The 22272-nt window shown below is 35.4% G+C and overlaps 1 protein-coding gene across 2 annotated transcripts in view; it reads right to left on the bottom strand.

Annotated features, from left to right (window-relative positions):
• Positions 1-652: 652 nt before the first annotated feature.
• The window catches only part of VWDE (von Willebrand factor D and EGF domains), a 65134-nt gene continuing 43514 nt past the window's right edge, over positions 653-22272 (bottom strand). Inside the window, exons 18-31 of one of the 2 annotated variants that reach the window (XM_026506617.4) lie at positions 22009-22228; positions 20026-20163; positions 17316-17456; positions 14633-15202; positions 13161-13256; positions 12985-13080; positions 11862-11957; positions 11192-11287; positions 9856-9951; positions 7060-7155; positions 6863-6958; positions 5996-6091; positions 3590-3693; positions 653-955 (exon numbers count right to left, since the gene is read on the bottom strand). In XM_026506617.4, coding sequence (XP_026362402.2) covers positions 881-955; positions 3590-3693; positions 5996-6091; positions 6863-6958; positions 7060-7155; positions 9856-9951; positions 11192-11287; positions 11862-11957; positions 12985-13080; positions 13161-13256; positions 14633-15202; positions 17316-17456; positions 20026-20163; positions 22009-22228 — 2016 coding nt within the window. In that variant the 3' untranslated portion in view covers positions 653-880. Of the gene's footprint in view, positions 956-3589; positions 3694-5995; positions 6092-6862; positions 6959-7059; positions 7156-9855; positions 9952-11191; positions 11288-11861; positions 11958-12571; positions 12677-12984; positions 13081-13160; positions 13257-14632; positions 15203-17315; positions 17457-20025; positions 20164-22008; positions 22229-22272 lie in introns of those variants that run through there. The other variant, XM_044386828.3, reaches the window with a different exon arrangement.

Below are 22272 nucleotides of genomic sequence, written 5' to 3' on the forward strand. Positions count from 1 at the left end.
GGAAAAATGAAACAGTTATCTTTATGCTCCTTTTACGTATCAGCACAGTGACCAAGTAAGTCTTCTAAGACCAAAATTTCATTATTTCTTCCACCTTGTCAAGAAATGTATATGTCAGAGCAATTGAGAGACTGGAGGGGAAAAACAGGCAAAACTAAATATGGTGTTTTTATCATGGCAAAATGATGGCTTTAGTCTCTGGACTATAGTCCAAAGCAGTAAGATGCACGGCATGTCTTCTGTTAGCTGACTATTATCTCCTTGGTACCACTGTTACCTCCTTCTAAGGCTAGAGCTACATTTTCTAGAACCCCCTTTTCTGTGTGGTTCTGGGTTAGAGTTTGCTGATAAGAAAGCTTTCCAGAGAGACAGAAGATGGAAATGGGAAGTCATTATTTTTTCAAAGGTGTTTGCAGCTAGATATTTGGGTAGATAAAAGATTCACAGTAGCTTTCCAACAATTTTTTTTATAATGATCTGCTTTTCTTTCCTGACCTCTACCTACCCTTCTCCTCACTCTCACCCTCACCCCCAGCTCTTCCAAGAGTCCTGAGAGTTCCTAATTCTGCATTAAACACTTTATATCTGGATACATCAAATGGTTTCTGTTATGCTGACTGATCCCTGATGATAAAGACACCATCACAGTAAGAACTGGGAAATACTCAGTTTATTACATAATGTGACTGTCTCGAATATTGGATACATCATCTCAATATGTAAATATCAAATCACACTTCAAAGTCAATTCAGATTACCTGTATTTCTTCTTTGCTTTTCTCTAACAATGACAGGTAAGACCATTCTATATGTTATTAGTTTCTTCAATCTTTAAAATAATTTTTAAAATTATGTTCAAATAAACTTCAAGTAGTTATCTTCAACTTTTTCTGAATAAAAATTTCATTCTTATGACAGGCTTGTGATTCACATACTTGATATTAATGGCGTTTGTCTGTAGTAGGAAGAAGGAAAGTTTCAATGAATATTAGAAAACCGTTTAACTCTTGCTCGTTATTTGCCACCTCCTTCTCTCTGATGTGATACAGAGACTAAGTACTGCTTTCATAAAACTGAGATCTAATCCAGATCATATTTAAATACCAAAACAGTAATGACTAAGTGGAACTTGGAGACGACATGACTGCATCTTGACCGAAGGTTACATTCAAGACACAGCCATGCTCAACACAACTGAGTACATTTTGTTCCTGATACTTTTCAGGAAAAGATTTTCAGTGGATGGCCACGTTCTCTGCAGTCTCTTTCCTCATCCTTTGCCTTCTCCATGTCTCTCTAGTCCTCTCTTCAATGTAATAAAGTGTTTTCCACATAGCAGCCACATGTGGTAACATATTTAGCTCTCTAACAACCTTGTGGTTAGGTGTTATCAGCACCATAGTACAGTTGAAGAAACTGCGGCTTAGAGGGATTCAATACCTTGCTGAAGGCCGTAGAGTGAACAAGTGGCAGGGCCAATGTTAAATGTACCTATAGCAGCTGAGCAGCAAGTTCGGAAGCCTCGAAGCCTTTCATAAACCCACCCCTCTTTAGCATCGCCTTTGCCCAATTTCCCCTTTTTTTGTGTCCTTTGTTTCTAGCTAGTAGTTCTCCTTCCGTTGTTGTTTTCACTGAAATTCTGGCAACTCAATCACTATCTTCCACCCCCCCTCCCCCCCAGGATGCTGGAAGAAGGGCCAGGAGATCGGCAGGGAGGGAGCGGGGAAGCGTCAGGGAGGGTTCTGCGAATGCTCATAAATGGTAGTTGTTTGATGTTTCTTGTTAAAAAGAAATTTATTTTTACGCTCTGCTTTGGAGCCAAAAAAATAAAAAAAACAAATGAAGTGATGATACCAATGAGCACCAGAGTAAAGCTCAAGTGAGAATTAAAGTCAAGAATTTGTTAGAACAGGTTATAGAAAAGCAGGACATGGAGTCCTTGAGCCAAACTCTTTCCTTTTCCTTCCCCATGACCCGCTGTTCTTTCCTTCCTTAATATGGCTCCAGACGCAGTCTCAGAAGCACCATTAGTGGGGATCAGATCTGACGAAGGATTCAGGGAGTAAAGAAATAGATAGAAATAGGTTATAGAGAAGTCACCTAGTTCAGTATGTCAGAATGAAGTTGAAAGCTTTTGAGGTCATAGAGTTTTCTGTGCCATAAAAATCTCCAAATAAAATAAGACACATGTACGCTGCCTTTGAACCTGGGAATTCACGTTTTTACATTTACTGTTCTCAATGACAGTTGATCCAATAGGTACTCCATAACATTTGTTTTCTGGTTTTCAAACCACAGTACTGTTACGAGCTTGTTTTTTTTTTTCCTGCTTTCAAAATGGAGGCTGTAGGTCTCCAGGCTGAACAGCAGCGCAAGGAGAAACACATGTGCGCATGCGCTTTGCCTCTGAGCCAGATTGATCCAGGATCGCATATCAAAAAGAAAATGCCTTATCATTTTTCAAATTACAGCACTCCAGCTTACTTTGATATTCACAACCTTGGGCTTTCTGAAGTGCTAAACAGCATATAATTGCTTTTTAAATTAAAACTAATACAGATTAACTTTAAGAAATTTTTGAGAGCTCTGCTTCCCCCCCCCCCCCCATTAGCACCATCCTTGTACATGTAGGAATTAGGACTAAAAAAATTCCATAGCTGTAGATATTTAGAAATATAAGATTGGAGACAAAATAAAATTCAGTTTAATCTTATAAGCACATATTTGATCATAGAAACTTTTAAAACAGATGTTTCTATAGCTTTCTAAGTAAGTGTGGGGCAATATCAGAAACTCTAAGAAAGCAACTATTTTTCCTTTGTTTTGTTGACTTTTTAAAATAAAAATAAATCATAATTCTAATGATATGAAGAGTTTTTTAATTTGCTTTCCCTGAAATAGATTTTATTTTTTAAAGATTTTATTTGTCAGAGAGACAGAGAGAACACAAGCAGGGGGAGCAGCAGGCAGAGGGAGAAGCAGCCTCCTCACTGAGCAAGGAGCCCTATGTGGGACTCGATCCCAGGCCCCTGGATCAAGGCAGACGCTTAACTGACTGAGCACCCCAGGCGTCCCTGAAATGGACTGCAATGGAGAGCAAATAAAGAGAAGAAATACCGTCTGGGAAAAGAATGAGGATAGACAAGGCTTTAGTGGCACACAACCCATCCTCAAATCAATGAAGCAGTGGATTTAAAAGTGGTGGATTAAAAAAAAAAAAATAGGAGGAGGGGTGAAGTTAGTCTTTCTATCTAGTATTTGATCAAAATATAAATTAGTGGTGTCTTAAGTCCATATTGGGGAATATTTGTTTTTCAGCTCCAGTGCCATGAAATAGAATATTACACTTTGACAGTCATAGCCATACATTAAAATTCCTTAAGTGCACATCAAAATTTTGAATAACTCTATCATGACACAAAAATGATATTATTTTTAGTTTCAGAGGCCAACAGTAAATCCTTGCATGTTTTTTAACCTGGAAATAAAATAAACATTAACAGATAGGTATCAATTGCTAAGCAGAATATCTGAGTAGACAGCAGATGTCAATGTCTAATATTTATTTTCTGTTTAAAATTCAATATACCTGTACTTTCTTTTCACATTTGACTCCAGAATATCCATCGCGACAAGAGCACACATTGGGAAATACACATCTGCCTCCATTAAGACACTTCTGTTTGCAAATTGCTGCAATACACAAATTTTAACCATTACCATCCTTTGACCCAAATGGTTGTAACATATTCTATTCTGGTGGTCTGAAGCCATTCAGCAACTGGACTACAAAATAGTCATAAGATTTTATGAATGACCAACTACACTCCCTCCTTGTGCGGCCAGAGCACACACACACATACTCATACACATAAATAACAAAACACCCAGAACTCAACACAGCAGTTTCACAACTCTTTAAAGATATTATTAAAGCAAACAGAATTTTCATTGGCTACATTTTAAACACGGGATATATGTTTTTGTTTTCTTTAGAGAGGAGATTCAAATTAGTAACATAAAATAGCATTCATAATTTGCTTTTGGATAATTTAGCAAACATTTAAAAGAAACAATTCAGTACTAACTAGTGTATGGAAAAATTAACAATTAAATATACTATCATTGGAAGTTTAATGTGAAACAACTGTATTAGAAACTTCCTAAAAATTTTTACACTAGCAATTTCTTCCTTAAAAATCTCTTCTCAGGAAACTTAAAAATATCTATATCTATCTTAATATACCTCAATATCGATCTATATATCTATCACCTATCTATCTAATCTATCCACCTATATTATCATCTATCCACCTAGCCACTTATAGAGAGAAAATGCTTGTTAGAGTAATAACATAAATGACTACAATGTCCAACATAAGGGCAAAAGTCAAGTGAATTATATATATATATATATATTTATATATATATATATAAATTATGTTATATTTAAAATTATGTATTATGGTACTTAATATTTCATTCAAAATTATGTTTTGAAAGACGGAAAATGCTTTTAAGTAATACTGAGTGAAAATAAGCATAATATATTATATACAATACAGTTATTTTTCATGGGAAAGGTATCTGCTTCCATAGCTCATAAGGAAAACTGTGTAACTCAAGAATAATATTCGCTTTGGTATAAGTACGACATTAAAAGGTTATGTTTTTATCAGGGCTGTTGGGTATGGTTGGGCAGGTTGTGTAATGCACAAAGCTCCACAGCTAAGGAAGAACTTTTCATATCACAAACAACATAGATTTGAATATTTGTTCCAATAACTTTCCAGCAGATGGCAATAAGACATCTTGTTTAAATAACGTCAATATTTAGAATATCTGGACAGTTAGAAATAAAGCATTTTGAGGAAGGGGACTTTGAAAAATTCACATGCTGTAAAGTGCAAAATTAGAGTGCACACCGTGAGGCTGCAGAGTACCTCAGCCCACACTCACTGGGGCACCTTCCCACACTAATGAGCTTTTAATATCTCATCATTCTCCCTCGTGGTCCACACAGACCTCTCTCCAGAATAAGCAGCCCAAACTGAGGGTGACAGCTCTTTTTTCTAGCAGTTTATCACATCTAAGTTCCAAAGAGAATTATTGATTTTTGAGCGGATATTTCTTAAGCAGGTACTAGCACTCAGTGAATTCTTTGATAATATTTTCTTAAAATGAAAAATGTATAAATTGTAATAGCAGTTACTAATAAAATAAAGCCAAAGAGTCATGGGAATTTTATGCAGAATCTCTAATACATGGAAACAAGTATGGTTCCTAAAACATCAAAAAACAGGGCAGGGATTTCTAGTAAAAACACATGGTCATTTTGCAACTGTATGTTTTCAGTTTATAATGCACTTGGATCACCAGTTTTGAAATGATGTAATTATTGATCATTTCAAAATATTTTTTGGGGGGGATTTCCAGTTTTTCCCATTGAGTTAATCTTTGTTAATATTTTATTTCAAGTTTTCATATATTTCAAAATTACAAAAAATCTCATTTTCCTCAATACCTTGAGACCTCATCTATGTAATATGTATGACTAAAACTAAAGGGAAATGCCATAATAGGAATCAGTTCTGGGTGGTGGAATCTGGGACAATTTAGTTTTTAAAACTTTCTAATATATTTTATGATTTTCATGATTGGCATGTGTTTTTCTCATAATATGAAAAAAATATTTAAAGTGTATATTAAAAACCTTCTTTAGCACACCTGAAAGAACTTCAAAGGCAATGCACAAACCATAATTTGGAGTTAACTGTGTCACACAAAATTTTAATATATTTTACCATATTTTCTTCTTTTAGATGGGTATAACAACGAATAAGATTTCCTTTATCTCTAAAACCATTTTCTGAATGGATCAGCATGCTGGGATTTGTTTTTGTTTTTTTCTATGATTTCTCCTCACACTACACTTTGTTCGAAATTATAACAGATTCAGGTTCAGAACATACAGTAACAAATTCTGTAGGCTTACGTATTTGACACTGCATTCCTTCCCATGTGGTAGGACAATGGCATATACTGGGAGCAATACATTCACCACCATTTTTACATTTCTGAAAGCAGATAGCTGCAAATAGAAATATGAACAAGTTAAAAATTTAATTTGCTAGTCAAATACGCACATAAACCTCAAAAAAATTCACTAAAGAAAAAAAAAGAGAACCAGTTAAAAGTTAATGATTTAAAGGAGATTTTCCCTTAACATTTTATCAAGAACGTTTTTCAATGTCACTACTGGTTCTTGAATAAGGTGATTTTAATGGTTATATAACGTTCCACTGATCAAATGTATTGTGATTTAACTTTCCCTCAATTGTTGGACATTTATGTTGCTTATTTTTTCACTTTGACCAATACATTATAATAGCCGGTAATTTTAAATAGTAACTTACAAAACGGGGAAAAAATTAAACATTTGAATGAGGAGAGCTGCTATCACCTCAAAACCTAGCCAGACTTGAAAGCAGTGACGCCCCACTGAATTGGTTGAGATGGGGTCAAGGAATCAGTGATTTTTTACACCTTCTCCTGCCTTCTACTTAAGACAAGGAGATAGGACTTAAAGACTTGTCATTTATCCTGGCAATTATAGTGGACAGACTGGAAATACAGAACATCCTGTCTCCCTGCTAACCTAAAAGAATGAATTCAGAGCCCTTGGCACTTTATTTCAAAAATGGATCCCCTAACGTAGGAAGAAGCAAAACCAAAAACAACACACACACACACACACACACACACACACACACACACATCAAACAACAAGGAAAAGGCTCTTTGTAGTAAATTCTACTTTATGTTCTCATGAGGCTTTAACATTTAAGAGTGTTCCTCTTACCTGTGTTGCACTGTTTCCCGCTCCAACCAGAAGGGCAAGAGCAAATGTTTGGTAGCATGCATTTTCCTCCATTCATGCACATGGGATCACAGATACCTTCAGGAAAAAGGATGAAACAGCCCTCAAGTAGCAATACCTTTGCTATTTCCTGTGTTTGCTTTACCTGTGCTTGGCAAATACATTCAGTGGCGTCTTACTTTTTTGGCATCTCCTACCGGTGTATCCTTCGCGACAGGCACACACATTATTTCTCATGCAGCGGCCACCATTCTTACAGGGAGGGTGACAGATAGCTAAAAGAACACATGGCAGTAATCTGTGAATATTACATCTCCGATTATTATATATTACATATTGCCTCATGTGCTTGTTATCTATGGGGCCATAAGGCATAGAAATGTGCTATTAAAATAAAAGATCACAACTGCAAGTCATTAAAACCATCCTTTCTAAATCATAAAATCCAATGTTCATAGCTCTAAGCAGCCAGTGGATTAGCACAATTTGAAATGTATCGATGAAGTGTTCATAAAAAATGGCATCTTTGGTATTATAGTGCTTAAATTATGAACCTGATCTTATATTTCACATTCTTGGAAGTAAAGAGTGAAGTGATTGGGGCAGAACCAAGAAAATAAGTCAAAACCTGGCTCAAAATAAGAAATGTATCTATTCCTGTGGAAATTAAGAAAAATCTCAACAATCTGTCACATGATTTTTAGAAAATAATTTTAAGTTGACTTTTGAATACCTACTGAGGTCATAAAAGCAGAGCTTTATATGTGACTTATTCCTGTGAATGCTTAGTGAAAAATCCTTTTAACAGTAATTCCTTGGCTTTGTTAGGACTATTTTTTTTTTAAAGATTTTATTTATTTATGTGACAGAGAGACAGCCAGCAAGAGAGGGAACACAGCAGGGAGTGGGAGAGGAAGAAGCAGGCTCCCAGCAGAGGAGCCCCATTTGGGACTCGATCCCAGAACGCCGGGATCACGCCCTGAGCCGAAGGCAGATGCTTTAACAACTGCGCTACCCAGGCGCCCTTGTTAGGACTATTTATTAGATAACCTTGACTGTGCTGTACTATTATATTCTGTGTATGTGATTCTGCTCCACAGAATTCAGAAGTTAATATTTATCATCTTTTATGAAAGGATTTTTATTGCTTCATGTTTCTTCCAGGTATGATGATTAAATGCCTTTATATTTTTTTTTAAAGATTTTATTTATTTATTTAAGACACATAGAGTGCATGAGCAGGGAGGAGGAGCAGAGGGAGAAGGAGAAGCAGGCTTCCCGCTGAGCAGGGAGCCTGACGCTGAGCTGGATCCCGGGACCCTGGGATCATGACCTGAGCCAAAGGCAGACACTTAAGTGACTGAGCCACCCAGGCACCCCTAAATGCCTTTATTTTTTTAAAAAAATGATAAGCAAACCCGCCTGGAAATTTAAAAATATATTTTTTCCCTAAATAATAATAAAGATCATGTTTTTATTTCTTCTGCACCTTCTGCAGCATGTGTTAAAGACCACTGTATCGGCTCTGGTCATAATTTCAGGGTCGTGAGAAGGAGCCCCGCATTGGGCTCTGCACTGGGCATGGAGCCTGCTTAAGATTCTCTCTTTCCCTCTAATTCTGCCCTTCCCCACCCCCCTAAAAAAAACCCTAAAGAAACAATTGTACTATTATTTATGGTAGCTAGCCATGCGCTTACAGTATGTATGTCTCACTTGCTCTTTATGTCAACTGTCTAGTTCAAACCTGAACGTCGGGAAGTCTGATCCTGGAGACTTTTAAGTAAATTCCAAAATCCATGCCAGCTAGAACTTTTAAAGGCTACCTAATTCCAAAACCTGCTAACATGACATATGTTCAATAGATACATTTTAGTTCAATACTTAATAATTTAGAGATTTCCTCTTTTCCCGGTTATACGGTTGGTGTATAAATTTTGGAGAAGTTTTCTCACTGTATCTTAATCTACTGCAAGGAGCATGAGAGATATCAGCTTTTTATTTCCCTCTTACATTTTCAGTCAAAACTACACCTACAGCTCATAAACACGGGTTTAGACATAGTCGTTGGTTTTCAAGGTTTGCCTTAACTTAGTCTTTACTTCTTTCCATTTCACAAACTGGTTCCCTAAAGGAAATCTTAATTAGAAGAACTCATTTGCTATATCTGTGTGGCTAGTACTTCAGCGATGGTTTCTTCTCTACCTCAAATGCAACCTAAGCATCCTAGCCAACCTCCAAATGAAAGAAATGAAATCACATTAAAGTATAACATGGCAAGAAAAGTATAGGTTTTAGGAATTAAATTATGACAGGTTCTGACATGTTTCTACTAAAAATCTACTCTGCATTTTGCATAAACTCAAAGATATAAAGATTTAGAAAATACATTTTAAATTTCATTTATTGACATTAATTCATGCCTACAGTGTCAGCCTCAGGACATGCTTATTATTCTGAAAAAAATCTGTAGCATTACTATACCAGGGAAAGTGTTAAAATAGCAGGCCATGAAGGAGGGAAATGCTGTGTCTTTATGACCCTATATCACCTTGCAGAGTGCTGTGCATAGCTAGCTTTTCGTAAATGTTTAATAAAACTAAAGTTGAGAGATCACAAGATAATAGTGGACATTAGATTGACCATAAATCAAACATTTTTGCGGTAAGGGCAATAAAAATGACACCACTGCACACAACAGACTGCAAGAGAACTTTGCTTATTTGGTTCACACCTTGATCCTACAAAACGGCACAGGCAAGTGCCAAGATCAGGAGCCTAACATGTTGAATAAATACAAATATTTTACATAATAACTCATACATTTCCATGATCTGGTCATTTGGTGACCACAATGGCAACATCACAAGAAATAGAGAAAAAAATATCATCTTCCCCTTTGAGACTTGTCTTATGTTTACAATGAGTTCTGTTTATGCCTTTCCCTTTATATTTAGAAAGAAAGAAAGAATAATTACCATTCTGACACTGTGCACCAAAGAATCCATTTGGACAGAGGCAAGTGTTTGGCTTATTACAGGAACCACCATTGAGGCAAACGGGGTCACACAAAGCTAAGGAATAGCAGGGGAAGAGAGACCATAAAAGTTTTATTATTTAAAAAATGAAAGCTGCACTCAAGTACAAAATGGTGCATAATGAAATATTTTATTTTTACTGCAAGTAAAACCCATAACCTATAATTAATTTGACTTTGCCAAACATAAGAGGAATGAAATAACTGGATAATAGCTTTGAAAGTCTGTTCATTAAGTTTACAAGTAATACCAAGCTAAGAATATGGAGGTTATGATTAGAATTCAGAATGCCATCTGTAAGCTGAACAAATGATGGGAAAGTAGAAGACATTTCAACAGCACTAACTGGAGGGTCTGTAATCTGCTCAAATACATGGGGCCACATGTGTACCTCTTACAGTCTCCTTCCTAATTCAATAGGAACACTGCGCTCAAGTCCTAGCATGGTCAAAAGCATTCTCTGTTTTCACTTCTTTACCTTTGTTCCACTTTGAGAGGCACCCCCAATTCCATTTTCAACCCAGACTTTACCCATCCTCCAAAGCCTACCTCAATACTATTTTCTTCCAAAATGTACTTGCCAGAATAAATTTCTGTCTTCTCTGCTTCCAAGGAACTGTGTGTTAATTACATTACTTATTATAATCCAAATTGTATCATAGTCTTTTTGAATAATTATATCCTGTGTCTCCTTCACTAATGATATGCTCCTTGAAGTCAGGGCAAAAATCAAATTGATCTTTGTTTCCCCTTGCATTATGCTTCATACATAGTTGGCAAGCTGTAAGTATTAAGTTAAATTTATGTTGAGAAAAGTCATTAGATCACAGTGGATTAGATTATATGCAGATAACTGCAAACATGCTGGCAAAGAAGTAAGCTTGATATTGTGATAAAGAAACGGAGTAACATAATGGTGTCCCTTAATTGCTTGAGTGTGTCATGAAACAGAATGTCTGTGTTGTGATAAAAAAATTTGAAAGAGATTGAGGAGATGTAACACAGATTTGTTTCTCTCCACTATAAGGCAGTGGATGATGGAAATATAAAGGCCAAAAAAAAAAAAAGGATTGATTGGGCCTGGATAACAATAAAGCTGAAATACACTCTATGGTCTGATACAAGAAGAAAAAGAATCAAAAGATGGGGTTTTAATAAAACTTCATACCAATCTTGTCAGATTAGCTTTATGCTTTGGGGCGCTGGTCTTCAGGATACTGGTGCACTTTAAATTTGTTTTAACTGATTTATTCATTGAACATATTTCTGATTTTACCTGTACCACAAGTAGGTCCATACCAGCCAGGCTTGCACTGGCAAGTATCTGGTGTAAGACATTCACCTCCATTTTCACAGTGCCTGTTACAAACCACTAAGGTCACAGAATAAAAATAAAAGTAAGGTAGATTAGGCTTGGCACTGGCCACATCATTAGCTATTACCTAGCTAGCTCATTACTGCTAATCACATCCTCTAATGAATAAAATCAGAGAGAAAAATAAAAACTTATTCTTTGGCTTTAAATGGTCTCTGATTCTCACATTCAGCTATTTTTTTGCTAATAGAGTTGGGGAAAGAAGAAAATCATTGAGCTGAACAGTAAACAAGAGTTGGTTATTTGAGAAAATCATTAGTTACTAATGAAAATAATCATAGATATAAATTAAACAAGTTTATATGCAAATCAACAAATTGGAATTCTTCTTATTATCTCAAAGAAATGGTCATGGATAGGGTCAAGAAGAGAGTTGCTTCTAAGAACAAACTTCTTTATCTTAGTACTGGCACCCAGGGCTCCCGGTGGTATGCAGAATGAGAACTGTCAGAATAAATCATGAATGTATGCCCTTTAACTAGGCTCTGGGTTTCTCTTCGTTAGTATTAAAGCCATCAGCTATTCAAAGGAGCAGTTTCCTTACATTAGGCTGCAAGAGAGTTTTGCTTACTTGTTTCACACCTTGGTCCTATAAAGCCATAAGGACAAGTGCAGAGATTTCCAGCCAAGCAGGTGCCACCATGTTGACAAGGTGGACTACAGTGTTCTGCAGACACAGATTATGTTATTAAGTCAGCTCCGAATTAGGAAAAGGTCAGTTTATGTTTATGAATCACAGCCACAATAAACTTTCTTGTAAGAGCAATTTATAATAAATTCAGTTCTCTTTTACTATGAAATTTAGTTCTGTGGGACTGACTATACAAGTTTATGCTCTAAAAAACACCAACAAATCATCAGCATGTTTTGGTTTATAAAACTTTTGGTTAGCTGGATGGAAATATAGCCTCTTAGGTTTCTTCTGAAAAGCGAGACTTGGACTTACACATTCCTGCCCTAAAAATGGAGTTCTCCTATATTTCCACATTTATTTTCATATGCTATTGATATTGAGTGTTTCTATTAGTTCACTCTGGATTTACTTTAATTTGTTAATTTGTAACTTGCCTTGTCACGAAAGTATTTAGTGTGGCTCATAGTTTATTAATAATTATTTGTACCATCTATCAAAGTATATTCTTTAAAAATATTGAAAATAACAAATGTGTGCTTTTAAAATACTATCCATTTTTAAAATGCCATTTCATAAACTCTCCTCTTAAGATTTCAACCAAAATAATAAAATTATATGGCTATAGACATGTTCTTAAAAATCACATTTTAGGATTCTTTTTACTACCTTGTATCTTCTAATTATGTGGTATTTAGCACTTTCTTGGAGTTGTTTGACAAGTCATTCAATAATCAGGTGTCCTTTGTTCGAAGCTAAAATATATGTAGGGATATGGCATCTTATAACGAAAATCTCAAAAATATTACTTCCGAAGACAATTTTACCAAGGACAAATAAGCTATTTTGCTCTTTGGATGTCTAATTTTAGAAATTTAAGTTTTTAGAAGTTTCAAATAAATTATTTTTAATAAACATTAAAAAGCTTAGACTTCCCCACCAGCATTAATGAGTATGTATCAGTACAGACACAGTAAAACTGAATTATCTTTTAAAAAAAGCCTTTTTAAAGAAAATACTTTTATTTTGGTTCTATTATTTGATTTTTAATCTGAAGTATCACCTTCATCACAGGTTGCTCCACCATGCCCTGGGGGACATTCACAAACGTTAGGCTTAATACATTTTCCACGGTTTTTGCAATCAGGATGACATACAGCTGTATAAAATAAAGCTCATGTTTTAGAAATGTCAATTATCAGTTAAATTCATCATGCAAACTATGAGGGCTATACCTACCAGTTTGGCAGTTAGAACCAGTGTAGCCAGGTTTACATTTGCATATGTTTGGGGCAACACACTCCCTGCTTTTTCCACATGGGTGTCTACAAATGGCTGCAAAAATCAAGGGAAAAAAAGGCTGACTGGTTGATACAATACATACATGTTGCCCATAGACCGACTTATAAGAAAAGTCAAATTCTCTGAAATTTGAAAATTTTGAGGCTGCTTATTGAGCAATAACCACTGCATTTATCCATAAAATTATTTTTTCCCCTTGTATTTATTTTACTACGAGAATGACTGAGAAACATGACTAACACTGTCAGAAAGAAGTACCGTATGTTGTAATTACTCCCTGATGTTGAAGCTGCTAGCCATAAATGGGGTTACAGTCTTTTTTCAGAGGTCAATAAAGCTGCAGATACTAATCAGGTAAATGGTGGTAAATGGCAGGAATAATCAGAATTTCAAAGAGCAAGATGCTAGGAACACATCATAAGCTCACAGGTTCGTATTCCTTAACCTTCATTAACTACCTGCTATTTTCTATTAGGCATTTAACATTTTTCTGAGGTAACCGAAATGTATGTGATTGTTTTGTTTTGTTTATTTATAATATGGAGTTTTATATTATAAACATGTAAGTACTGAAAGTTGTTATTATTATCATTATTCCTACAAAAAGCAAAAACAAAGAAGTATCTCTCAGTAATACTGAGAACAAAGAAATACCCCAATAGCTCTATTGCTTAAGTTGGTCTCAAATAAATCAAAACACAAATAACACGAAAAAAAATTAACAAAATACCAACAACAACACAAAATAGCTTCTCCAGTATCAAAGCCAAAAATTTGATTTGCATCAAAGCAAACAATACTGGTAATTGTGAAAAGAAGTAAATGCTCCTTTAAAAATTAAAGTGATGTCCAACTTGTTTTACTCTCAAGAGCTGGAGTACTTACAGAGAAGCCTAGTTTATGCAAATAAGCGAATACGCCAGAATTAGTAATTTAAAGTGCTAAATGCCCACTGTGAGGGGGAAAGAACCCAGACCACAGATCACTTCCTTATTTTATCCCTTAGTTGCTGAATGCTAGGCAAGTCAGTTAGCCCTCTAAGCCTCTGCTTTCCTATCTGCATAATGGGAAAAATAACACTCAATATGTGGAGTCTTTATGGATCATATGACATAATTGATGAAGAATGCTTCTATAGATGTTGGAACATAGTAGGTACTCAAAAACATATTTACATTATATAGTTATAGTACTATCTGACATTATTTTTAAAAATAACTCAGAAACACCCTTAATTTTTTTTGAAATATGAAGAGGATATACACAAATAATAAATAAATGCAATGAACAGAAATTGGTGAACTAAATGGAGTAAATAGAAATTATTAAATAGAAAAGTGTCTCTTTTTAATTACTTAAATGTGGACTAAATAGTTTTCTTTGCATCTTCCGAAGAATTTTCATACTACCTCTGCACTTGATACCATCTCCATAATATCCAAAGGGGCAGCGTCCACATCTGAAGTGACCATCTGTGGTTGGCACACAAGAAACACCAAGAAAACAAGGTGATTCAGCACAAGTTGATATTTTGGTCCATCCAGGCTTTTCTGGCAAAATGGTGATGGCTCTAGTAACTACTGAGGCAAACGCATCCTTATATTGCGTGAAACCTTGCGCAGACCTGTTAATTTGAGAATTATGCCCTCCTGCCTCTGTTTGGATGGTGCTCTGTGTAATATCCCTTACTTCACCATGGGAACTGTTTGGGTTAATGCTTAAAGAACTATGGTTGTTCATGGACACTCCCAATTCCTCCAGACTGAGATTTGTACTGATAGTATGATCCACCTGTTCAAAACCTGATATCTGTTGGGAAATAATATTCTTTGAATTATTCATTTGAGTTGTAACTGATTTTAATAAGAAGTGCGAGATGTCGCTGGTTGTGTCCAAGAACTTTTTGATAGTGGCAGGACTGTGGGTAAAACTTGCACTGGATGGTGAATGGTCTGTTGATGGTGGCTGAAATTTTATATCTAAAGAACCAAAAAAGAAAAAGAAATGTCAGTCAATAACATTTATTAATATTCTGCTCTTTCCCCAGTATTTAACATTAAGTAATTCATTCCTTCATTTAATGTCTATCACATGTATACCATTATACTAGGAGCCGTGCAGTAGCAAGAAGTCATCATACAGTTCCTGCCTTCAAGGAATTTATAATCTATTTGGATATGTCAGGTGTACAGAATGTTAAACATTGTAAAAGTTAAAGAACAATAACCAAAAATTTTATTAAGAGTTAGAAATAGCCAACAAACTTGTATTGACCACTTCATACACTGAGGCTCAAAGCAAAGGAAATTGCTTACATGTTTGTATTCTTAACATGTAAGCAATTCATAATAATAATCTGAAGCAAGTTTTATATTATACAAACATACTATGTATAATTTTAAACTAAGAATTTCAAATCTCAATGCGATAAACACTTTTTTTTTGCAAAATATAAATGATTTAGATTGAAAAAGAGAGGAGTTGATAGAACAATTACAATGGACAAAACAAATATAATCTAAAGTCACCCCCAAATATGATGCCAAGACAGATGATCTAATGGGAAAAAATTACCAAATTATCAAGGAAAGAATATTTCATAAAACTCTTGCAATGCACAGAAAGAGATGAAATTTTTATAAACATTTGATCAAGTGGCATAACCCTATAGTCAACATCATTTATGAAAATACATAAGCATTTTAAATGAAATACTAGCAAATCAAATGCAGCAGCGTAGTTGCAGACTACTACATCAGGATGAAACAGAATTGAATCTCTATTAACCGAATTACATTACATAATTTTGTTATGATATTAATAAAGATAGCAATATAAAATAATGTTAAAAAGTAATTTGATACAATTTTCTGTTGAAAACATTCTGAAAAAGTTAGCCTAACGAAACATTAACAGAAATTATAGCAAGTAATAAGTGATGCTGAAAAACCATTTGATAAAATTTAAAAACCACTTCTCATTTAAACTAAAGAGAATTCTGAGAAATCAACAAATAAAAGGAAAATCTCTTAACTGGATGAAGGGTTTCTAGCAGAAACCTACCCTGATATCATACTTAATGGTGAAACATGAGAAGAATTTCCATTAAAACCATTAAGAAAAAATTCCCTGCCTACACACTTTGCACTGGAGGTCCCAGCCATTAAAATGAGGGCCCAAATTTGAGAGCTGGAACTGCAGTCCAACTGCTCAGGTTCAAATCTCCCTTCCTTTACAAACTCTATAAATCTGAACAGAATACTTAACCTATCTATGCCTCTGTACAGATGAGTAACATCTATAAAGTGTAAATAATAACAGTTACTGTCTATAGCTATTGAGAGGATTGAATGAGATAGTATATAGATAATATTTGTCTAGTGCTGGTGTCTCATAAATACAGAGTAAATCATAATTATTATTACAATGAGAAGGTAACTAAGAGTAAGAGACAAACTCACTATTGGCAAGACTTATTGTCTATTTACAAAACCAAGAAAGAGAATCAACTATAAAAATAGTATAAATAAGAGAGTTTAATAAGGCAATTGGATGCATGAATAAATCAAAATCAAGATAGCTTTCTTGTATTGCAGTAATTGACAAAAGACACCTTGCAAAATAAATAAGTGCAGTGATAATCTTGCAAGATGAATAGCTAATATTACAAAATGCAAAAGCATAAAGAAAGCTAATGTAAAATGTGTACGGTCCTTGTGAAGACAATCAGAATATTAATTGAATTAATCAAGAGTTATAAAGACAGCACTGTGGAAAAGAAAAGGCCTTATGAAATAATGGTTTAGGGTGTCAATGCTGAATGACCAGGGAGTTACAAAATGTAACTTTGAAATGGTCACTTCCAATCATAAGCTTCTCTGAAATCACCTTAAATATCATTTGTTCATTATACAACATGCATCATTTTTTCTAGAATACAAGAAAAAGAACAATTTGTAAACTGCATTGTATAATCTTAGGTGATCTTTCTAAAAAGAAAAATTCCTAAGGAATCAATATGTTGGTCTGCTGAAAACATAAATGGGAGATATTACTCATCATTAGATTTTGTTTAGCAAGACAACTACTTACTGGAGGCATTTCCATTTGTTGACTTAACACGCCTTTCTCTCTGTACGGCATTTTTACCATTCTCTTCCTTGGTTTCACTTTCGTTAGAACTTGTAAGAACCACAGTATGTGTAGTAGATTCATGTAAAAACTGTGCTTCAACTGTAGATGAATGCACAAAAAACAGATTACACTATTAAAAAACCAAAATACTGTGAAAAAGAACATACAATACAAATGTCACTTGCATTGAACTCTTCACAAATTAGATTACAGAGCTAGCTTACATGTCGCCTCTTCAGCAAATCCTTGTGTTATGGACTGACTTGTGTCCCCTCAAATCTATTTATGTTAAAGCCCTAACTCTAAATGTGACTGTATTACCTTTAAGGAGAAAATTAAGGTTAAATGAAGTCATGAGTGGGGCTCTTGTCCAATAGGACTGGTGTCCTTTTAAGAAGAGGAGGAGCCACAAGCAGGATGCATATGTGAGGACAGAGTAAGAAGGGGGCCATCTGTCAGCCATGGAGAAAAGCCAGAAACCAACACTACTGGCACCTTGATCTTGAACTTCCAGCCTCCAGAACTCTGAGGAAACAAATTTCTGTTGTTTAAGTCACCCTATCTGTGTTATTCTGTTATGGCAACCCAATGTGACTAACAGATGTTCCTATAGTCTCACACTCACCCAACCAATTTCATCCATCTGTGTTCTCCCACAGAGCTTTGTCCTTGATATTGACTCATGCGTCTCCTCTTCTAGTTAGCAACCTCAAGAATAAGAACTGTGCTGTAGTGGCTTTTATAGTCAGTGACTCTAGTGCCTGCCATAAAAACTAAGTAAACAATACCAATGAGGAAAAAATTATTTTGTATTAACAAGCATCTTCCTAAATACACAAATGCCTCTGACAGAGTTAAGAAACTTATTAATCACTCATGTGTAATGGGACTGGGTTCAACTTGCTTTACTCTTAAGTTCCACTTGATATAGGTTTTATTCAGGGAATGAGCTTCTGTTTACAAAAGGCTGATCTTAGATCACTTTAGCGCACGGAGTGAAGGATCTGATACTGTTGAGTATTTCGGCCTGGGTATTGAGGGGGGAAATGTGAGTGGCTGAGATAGTAGGGAATTCCCCTTACCAACCTGCACTGTGCTGCTCAAATCTGTGACCTCTAGTCCTAGATTGGCCCACTCCAATCTGAAGCACAAAGTGACATAGTTTTCATCAAAATGGGATCTTATTCACTGAATGATACCAAATTATGGTTGACACTGCCTTCTATAATTAACTTTTCTCTTTTAAGCTTTTAAAAGGTTGATATCCACTGATTTTTGTCTTCCTTTCTCTTAGTGTTCTCTGTGGGCAATTTCATCCATGACTGATGACCCTAAGAATTGTATCTTTAACTTAATCTTCCCTCCCTGAGCTCCACCTGGAGTCACCTGTTTCTATGTATCCATACTGCATTCTTTCTTTCCCTTCCCAAACCACTCTTTCTTCCTTAGATTTCATGGGTGTCCTGTTGTCTTAGTCAGCTCAGGCTGCTATAATAAAATACCACAGACTGAGTGTCCTAAACAATAGGAATTTATTTTCTTACCATTCTGGAGGGTAACAAGTCCAAGATCAAGGTGCAGGCCCATTTGGTGCCTGGTGAGAGTCTCTTCCTGGCTCCCAGACAGCCACCTTCTCCCTGTGTCCTCACATGGCCGGGAGAGACAGAGTAAGATCTCTGGTGTGTCCTCTTAAAAGGGTACTGATCCTATTGGATCCTAATCCTCCCTCATGACCTCATTTAACCTCAATTAATTCCTTACTCTAAATACAGCCACACTGGGGGTTTGGGACACAACATATCAATTTTGGGGTGACATGATTTAGTGTATAGCAATGTGAATGCCAATCCTACACACCCATTCACCTAAACTGAACACTTGGAACTTAGTAATTCTCTTTCCCTCTCCATGCTAATCCCAATCACTGACCACAGACCATCAACTTGCTTCTTTAGTGTTTCAACCATTACCTCCTCATCTAAGGTCAGAATATCTTCATCTCTTTCCTATTTATTTGTATTATTGTCTTAGCTTTTCTTTGCCCCTTCAGACTTGCACAGTTCCTTATCCATAAGAGGTCCATCCTCCATACTGTTCTTGAGTAGACTTCTCAGATGTAAATCATATCATGTTTCTCATGGTTTGTCAGTGATCTGCCCACTGGCTAGGTCTCTAGCTTCAACTCTTGTAGCAGTCCCTCTTACCCTCTATATTTTAAGCACACTGAGTTATTCACAGTGCCCAAGGTATGCTGTGATGTTACATGCCTCTCCACCTTTGTGCATGATGTTTCTTCAGCCTAGAAAGCTTTCTCTCTCTTGACTGGACACATCAGAGTTAGCTATAATGACACTTCATTTTTAAAACTTTTCATTATCCCTCTAGGTAGACGTGATTTCCTGTGTAGTATTCCTACTATTCTCTCCAGGCACTTCTATCAAAAGACACAGAACACCATACTGAACTATGGTGATTACATGTCAGACTCCCTGGTAGTATACTCAAACCTGTTAGGTCAGAAGGCATGTCTTATCTATTTTTTGCATCCTCCACATCCAGCTTAGTGCACGACACTTAATACATGAGTAGAAGAGATAATAGAACTGAGAGATTTGGATTAATTAAATGGAGCAAAAAACATTTCATGGCAGAAAATAAGGACTTTTACCATGACACATTTTCCCATCACCATAAAATCCTTTTGGACATGAACCACAATGATAGGAGCCAAAGGTATTGAGACACTCTGCTCCTGGAAAGCAAGGCCTGGATTCACACTCATCAACATCTTCCTGGCAATTTTTGCCTAAACAAAATACAGATTGAGAGTTTAAAATATTTACTTTGATAAACATTATATGTCCCTTAAGTGCTCATTATTTGATTTCTTTTACTTAAAGATATTTTACTTTTACTCTCCTAAAGATATCTTTACTTCTTTTATATTAAGGTATGTCCTACAAACTCAGAAAAGCTGTCCTGTAATAACAGGGATGTACTAATTTTAGGATTTACAACAGAGTTAAGCATAGTCATTAATCAGATTCTATTTTACATTAAACAAGACCCTTCAAGTACATAAGATTTTCCCTATAACAAAGAAGACAAGGCCATTAAAATTTTAAGGCAAAAAATTACCTTATTATAGCACCCATTTTTACTTTGTTAAAAAAACTCAGGGAAAATTTTTAAAAAGTTTTTAGAATGGTTGCCTGCTTAGCTTAAGGACAACTTATTCAGTGCAGTTATTGCATTAGCTGTGAAAATCCATGAAAACTTTACAGCGTGGTAGGAAAAGTTAGTCTTTACTCAGTAAAATTATTTGAGATCCTGTTGCTCTTTTAAATGTTTAAAAACTTATTTGAATGAATATATTCAGTCATTTACTCACTAGAGTAAAATCCATGAAACAATCAATATTTGAATTCTTTAAAATGTAATCTGTAGCAAATAGTCCCAAATGATAAAATTTTTATTTTATTTTATCTTAAGATTTTATTTATTTCAGAGAGATAGAGAGAGAGATTTTATTTATTTATTTGAGAGATTGAGCAGGAGGAGGGGCAGAAAGGGAGGGAGAGGGACAAGCCTACTCCTCTTGGAGCCCAGAGCCTATGTGGGGCTCTATCTCAAGACCCTGAGATCATGACCTAAGCTGAAATCAAGAGTTGCACACTTAACTGACCGAGCCACCCAGGTGCCCCTAAAATTTTTATTTTATTTTATTTTATTTTATTTTTTTAAAAGATTTTATTTATTTATTTGACAGAGAGAGAGACAGCCAGCAAGAGAGGGAACACAGGCAGGAGGAGTGGGAGAGGAAGAAGCAGGCTCCCAGTGAGGAGCCTGATATGGGGCTCGATCCCATAACGCCAGGATCACGCCCTGAGCCTAAGGCAGACGCTTAATGACTGCACCACCCAGGCGCCCCCTAAAATTTTTATTTTAAAATGCTGAGAAAATTAGAAGACACCTAAATATCCCGCTTAGTTCCATTATAATGTTAAAATAGATCTGCCTTCAAGGAAAAAATATCAGCTCAATAATTGCATATTTACTTATTTAACATTTGTATATATTTAAATTAGAGGAAATACTGGTATGACTTATAAAAAGCCCTGGGAAATTAAAAGTAATCATTCACATACTTAGTTGCGGTTTCTAGAATCAGACATTTTAGGATAATTAATGAGTTAGCAAATTTTGTTTGATTTCAACTCTAACTTTATATCATGATCTTTTTAAGTTAATGAATTATCAACCTTTCTTAAAGGATAATTTTTACATTTCCCATGGCAAATTTCTTTATTATTCTATATTATATTTTGATAGTAATACATTTAAATATATTTCTACCAAATTTAGACAGAAATGTTTAGAAACCTGCAAAATACAACACAGACACAGAATATTGCCATTAAAATTATAAAAATGGGCAGAATAATGAGTATATGTAAGCTATGTACAATAACAAAATGACACGGGTAGTAAATGACTTTGTGATGACTTTTACTAGACTTTTTAAATGTATATTAAAATCTTTAGGACCATACACTTGCTTGAGTAATCTGTGGATTATTTGGAAAGCTAAGGAACTTTCCTTTCTAATTTGTTCCCATACTAATTTCATTCATGAAGAACCAAAACTTACCCTTGAATTCAGGCGGACATACACAAGAATAATCAGGAAATCCACTAATACATCTGCCCAGGCCACAGGGGTTCGCATGGCACTCAGTGACATTCACTTCACAGAGACTGCCCTGAAAGCTGGGCAAGCAGACACATAGGTACCTTCCACTGCCTGGAGGAAATTTACTATCTGACACACATGATCCACCATTCAGGCAATCACAAGACTTCACAGTCACCTCCAAAAGAAACAAAAAACAAATGCCTTACTTTTCAATAAAAT

This window comes from Ursus arctos, unplaced genomic scaffold, assembly GCF_023065955.2.
Source record: "Ursus arctos isolate Adak ecotype North America unplaced genomic scaffold, UrsArc2.0 scaffold_3, whole genome shotgun sequence".
Taxonomy (NCBI): Eukaryota; Metazoa; Chordata; class Mammalia; order Carnivora; family Ursidae; genus Ursus; species Ursus arctos.